A 6,172-nucleotide genomic window follows, 5' to 3' on the forward strand; every position below is an offset into this window, starting at 1 on the left:
TTCTTTCTTTTTTGTAGGAGAAAAACTTTACCAGAAGAAAGGCCGCCAAGGAAGTGACTTTAAAAAAAAAAGTTACCACCGGATGGTTTTCGAGCAATTGTGAGATGAGGACATAATGGGATTCCAACCGGACAGTGGGCTAATAACTTCAACTCATACCTTGGATGTTTGATACGGGGGAGTGATAATGTGAATCCCTATTACGAGGCTTGGGAGCAGCCATTTCATGTCCTGGAGAGTATATATCGAGATTGTTGGGTAAATTCTTATATTTAGCAAAATTATTTTTCAATTCTGTCAATTGTCCATGGCTTAACTATATTTTATTTTTTAGAGATATTTCAACATCGAAGACAATCCCATAGGGTGGGAATTTTTATTTGGATACCAGGGAAAGTTCAAGCATTCTCTTCGGGAGTGGAGACATAAGATAAAGAAGAAATGCTTTGATTGTTTCACTCACAACTGGGAGAGGATATACAAGCGAGATAAGAGGGTTGAGCCTGAGCACTTAGCTGCACTTATAATATTGTGGGGCCAAGAGGAGCACCAGGTAAATATGTATAGTAGTTAATTATCATCAAGTTATTTATCTGAAACTAGTGATATATTTCATTGTATATTATAGCTTGTACTAAAATTCTCTTTGTTCATGTTGAAGGAAAAATGTAGGAGAAATAAACTTAATCGATGGAAAAAAGATTATGATCATCATACGGGGACTACTTCATTTGCCCAGATTGAGGATCAATTTTGTAGGACAACGGTATAAAGTCTTTTAATCTTCTATATATATTCTCTCCGCTTCTTAGAATATTTGATAAATAAAACTAATAAATATATTTTTAAATCTCAGAACGCTCCCTTTATCCCACTACCAGAACTGCACAGGAGAACGATGGTTCAATTTAAGAAGGGGTACGATGACGATGAGGCTAAGAAACAAAAGCTAGAATTGGCCAAGAAAATGCAGGTTAACTAATTATCTTAGCTCTTATTAGCCTGTTATCATGTAGTGTTTCTATTGTTTGTACTCTTCTTTTGGTCATCTTATTAGCCGAGTTACTACGACCCATTCGTATGAGGGGCTTGCTTGTTAGGATATAAAAGGCTGTTTATTTTCATTTTTGCACTAGAGGATGAAGTAGAAACCGCTATAAGATATTGATTTGTATAAATCTAAGTTTAGATAATGTCAAGCATTTTCTCAAGTTGAAGAGCAAAGTCATGTCCCTTTTGCAAAGTCTTAAAACTGTATGATAGGCCAAAAAAGTAGCAGTCATGTAATCATTATATGTTCTATATAATTATTTATTAGAGATAATAGCTTCAACTCTTGAATGCATGTAGATGTGTATGTATGCATCTATATGAAATCTCTGTTTATTATAAGAATTAAACACACTGACACACATATATATGCATACATACGCACACATCACACACACACACACACACACACACACACACACATAAGCATTCTTACTGTGCAGCTTAATATCATACAGATGCAGGTTATCTAATTCAACATTAATTATTACTTGAAATTATTTAATTATCTTAGCTCTTATTAGCCTGTTCTTTTGTTGGGAATTTATTGTTTGCACTCTTCTTTTGGTCATCTTAATTATCATACATGAATTATATGTGTGAACTACTTCATTTTTTTTTTTACTTGTTCAGGTAAATATATCTTTTATTTTTGAAAGGTCAATTCTTTAAATTTATTTTTTTGACTTCTAGGAAGCTCTGGAAAACACATATTCTGAGGTTGTTGCACAGAGCCAAGAGCCCCTGACTAGAGAGCAGAATTATAATGTGAGCCATCTAGTTTGTGGACTTCCTAAAAAAGGGAGGACCAGGTGGATGGGAGTTGGAGCTCAGAGGGTGTCTACACAATTCCAGCCTCCGCCGATTTCAACACCATCGACTATGCCCTCGGGGCCCTCTTACATGCCGCAGGAGGATTGCACTCAGCAGGCGATGCAGCTTGTTTCCTCTGTGATGAGTATGTTAGATGGTCAGATTCCCGAGGAGATGTGGGAGGATATTCAAGAGGAGCTTATGCGAGTGATCCAGCCTACTGCTACTTTTGCGATGGTTTCTAGGCAAATAATGAAATCTTGTAGAAGGCGGGTTCCTACTCGGGTGCAAGGCCAGATCATGAATTTCTTGGCCACTCAAAAGGCATTTACTGGTAGTGGAGAGAGTAGCAGACAGGTATACTTATTATATATGTAAAATATGATTACACACAATATTATGTGATTCTAAATTTAAATTATTTTTTTGTTAGGGTGGAGATGATGCTACTGGGAGCACGAGTCGTAGGGATGGATCCGCCAGTGGCAACGCGGACGATGACATGGATAGGGCGGATGACCTATCTTAGTGAGTTATATCCTAAACTCGTGTCTGATTAATATTGTGGACATCTTTATAGTTGAGATTATGCGTGTATGGTTTGATGTGGATTTAGAACTTATGACATGTGTATGGTTTGTTGTGAAAATTGTTGTGGATTTGGAAGTTATCATGTTTGTGTATGGTTTACTGACGATATTATGTACATATTTCGAATTTGGATGGTTTGTTTGATTTGATGTGTATGGATTTAGAACTTGTGACATGTGTATGGTTTGATGTGTATGGATTTAGAACTTATGACATGTGTATGGTTTGTTTGTCAAAATTGATTGGATGAAATATACAGGGAATTGATGATATGTACAGGGAATTGATGATATGTACAGGGAATTGATGATATGTACAGGGAATTGATTTAGTAATCAGCAGATTTTTTTTTCTGCTAATGCATATCGCTGACGGGATTCCCGTCAGCGATAAGTATCGCTGACGGGATTCCCGTCACGACGACGAACTGTCGTCAGTAATGTCTATCACTGACGGGATCGCCGTCAGGGATAGTGAAACATCGCTGACGGGAATCCCGTCAGCGATGTTTCAATATTACTGACGGCATTCGCCGTCAATAATGTTGCCGTCAGTAATAGACATTACTGACAGCTGCCCGTCAGGGATGTTTTATCCCTGACGGGACTTTTCCTGACGACGTATCCTTGACGGGATGCCGTCAAGGATACGTATCCCTAACGGGAAATTTGACATCCCTGACGGGAAAGCCCGTCAAGGATAACGATTTTTCCACTAGTGTTTGTTTGGTTTTTTTTAATTTTTTTAATTTTTATAAATCTCTTTAAATTTTAAAATATATATAAAAAATTCCAAAAAATACAGAAAATAAAAATAAAAACAATCTTATTATTAATAATTTGAAATGACATAAATTACAAATACAAAAAATTATAAAAATGAAAGATGATAAAAATAACTTCTTTATTAATAATCAGTAAATCTTTTATAAGTATAAATTTATTTTGAAATTCGTCGCATCACAATAGATGAGTACATCCTAACTAGGTTGGCACCTACTCACCTACATCACTATCATTTGTAACTATTTCCAAAATAATTCATTACACATTTAAAGCTAAGAAATAAAAATTACAATTTGATGAATATTGTTTAATCTTTATATCTATCTGCTAGTCCTAACTCTTCAAAAATTTGATGAATATTGTTTAATCTTTATATCTATCTGCTAGTCCTAACTCTTCAAATTTATCTTCAATTCTAGCCATCCGATCAATGCCTTACGTTCGCTTATCGTACCTCCACCAATCTTGTAAGCACATTAGCGCTTCTACAGTATATGGATCTAAGCATGTCCTGTGGTCGTCTATCAAACGTCTTGCTGTGCTGAAGGTGGATTCCGAAGCTACCATAAAAACCTGCATTGTTAGTAAGTCACGAACCATGGTGGAAAATATAGGATATAAAACTGATCCATATACTCTCTACCATTGCAAAATATCTAAAGCATTTCATTGACATTTAACTAAAGAAGCTGATAAATATTCATCTATTTTAGAAACCTCCAATGATGATCCAAGTCCAGACCCACCAGTTAGCTCAGATATCATTGCATGCCTATCAAAACTTATACTTTTACCTCGGCTTGAGCTCGAATGCACCGAAATTGCAGACTGTTGTGCAGCTACACTATGTCTAGCTGCATACTCATCATATAATGTTTGAAAATAATTTCTACTAGCTAAATGATGAGAAGTAGCAGTAAGGGTGGATCCATCATCTAAGTCTATAATCTGTCCACCATACAATGATTGTAACAAACTTCGAAGACCAATATCCTTTAAACATGGATCAATAAGAACCCCCAAACCAAAAATATGAGGAATAGGCTTAAAATACTTATTAAATTTGCTCTCCATTTTAAAAATTATAGCTCCAAAAGTATCATCCATACGATATTTGGTAAAAAAAATTTGAATATTTAAAATTTGTAGAGCAGCTAAAGTAATAGTTAGATAATAACAACCAGATAATAACATAATAGCATCATAAAAAACTTGTAACATCTTATTTAAATTACATATAATTGTTTATTCATCTTTAGTTATTCCATAAGTGCTACCAGAGCTAGAACTAGAAGCATAATAATTTATAAAATTATTTATAATTTTTTTATATTCTATTACCATACTTAACATTGCATAGGTGGAATTCCACCTATGGTCAACATCTTTTGGAATTAGTCTAGCCTTAATATTTTTTCTTTTACACATTTGTTTCCATTTTTTAAGTCTTTGTTCAGAAACAGTATGCATATAAGCAAATGTTCTAACATTTTCTATCATGGGTTTAATTTCAGTAAATACACTTTGAACAATTAAATTTAAAATATGGCATATACATCTAATATGAAAAAGTTCACCATGACAGGGCAATGACAGAGTTATTTTGAGAAAATCTACAGCTACATTGTTATTACTTGCATTATCTAGAGTTATTTTGAGAAAATCTACAGCTACATTGTTATTACTTGCATTATCTAGTGAAAGAAAAAATATTCTTTGATCAATTTCTAGTTTCGTAAGTTCTTCAACTATTAAATTGGCTACATTAATACCATGTGACTCTTCAATTGTAATAAAAGATACAATTCTTTTAAACATTTGCTAATTTTCATCAATCCAGTGTGCTGTGATACATAAATAACCTGTTTGTGCTCTAGATATCCAAATATTAGAAGTTAAAAAAAATTTACAGTTTAAAATTTTAAAATAAAAAATTATTTTTCCTTGTTCCGTTTGATAATGTTTTAAAATGCCACGTTGACAGGTTTGACGAGAAATTTTTTTAAAATTGGGATAAAAACCATCTCTAAACAAATCTTCAAATTCATTATTTTCTACTAATTTAAAAGGAAGATTTTTAAGAATGATAAACCTGATGACGCATTTTCTAGCTCGGGCAGCATTATAATTCCAAGTACCGAGACTATCAGAAGAGGAGGATTGGGAAATCATAGATTATCAGATATTACCTTGAGGAGTCTGGCATTTGTTGTGTTTTTCTATATAGCGTTTGAGGTGGTTGGTGTAGCTCTTATGATGAGCTTGGAAAATCCGGCCGCACAACGCACATTTAGCCTTCTGGGTGAGGATCCTACCATGTTCATCCTTGACGACGTCTATCTTCTCAAAAATATTCCACACATCGAATGTCGGCCTTTTAGGAGTTCTTGGTGCAAATTCGTCACCATCGGATTCGGGATTACCACTGGTAAGATCGGTAGGAGGAGTAGCTGTTATTGTAGTAGGACTCATTTCAATATCGGTAGGAGATAGATTTTGCTCTTCATAATCAGATCCAGAAGTCATTTGATGAAAGGATTAGAAAGTATAAGAGATTACAAGAGAGTATAAGATTGTATAAGAGAGTATTAGAGAGAAATAGATGAGTTTTGGTGTGAGGAGAAGAAGTGAAAACCCCCCTCTATTTATAGAGAGAGCCTCCTAGGCAAATGACCAAAAAAACCCTCACTAAATAACTATTTTTTTACCGTTGTAAGGGGCAAAATGGTCAAAATGCCAAAATAGTTGTTTTGGCCGGGCCAGGCCGGGCCGGCCAAAACGTTCACAAATGTGACCGTTTAGCGAAAACGGTCACCTTTGGTGACCGTTTTCGCCGGGCATGGCCAGGTATTTTGCCTACAACGGTCACCAAGGGTGACCATTATGGGTGTGCCGAGCTCCGGGCCCGGGCCGCCCGGCCCAGTTTCGTTGCC

At 35.3% G+C, this 6,172-nt stretch overlaps 1 protein-coding gene across 1 annotated transcript in view; it reads left to right on the forward strand.

Annotated features, from left to right (window-relative positions):
• Positions 1-2,519, forward strand: part of LOC109846214 — a 4,145-nt gene extending 1,626 nt beyond the window's left edge. The window contains exons 2-6 of the mRNA XM_020415438.1: positions 335-553; positions 662-766; positions 857-973; positions 1,744-2,220; positions 2,297-2,519. Of these exons, the coding sequence (XP_020271027.1) occupies positions 335-553; positions 662-766; positions 857-973; positions 1,744-2,220; positions 2,297-2,392 (1,014 nt within the window). The 3' untranslated portion in view covers positions 2,393-2,519. The remainder of the gene's footprint in view (positions 1-334; positions 554-661; positions 767-856; positions 974-1,743; positions 2,221-2,296) is intronic.

The sequence above is a fragment of the Asparagus officinalis genome, chromosome 6 (assembly GCF_001876935.1).
Source record: "Asparagus officinalis chromosome 6, Aspof.V1, whole genome shotgun sequence".
NCBI classification, from domain to species: Eukaryota; Viridiplantae; Streptophyta; class Magnoliopsida; order Asparagales; family Asparagaceae; genus Asparagus; species Asparagus officinalis.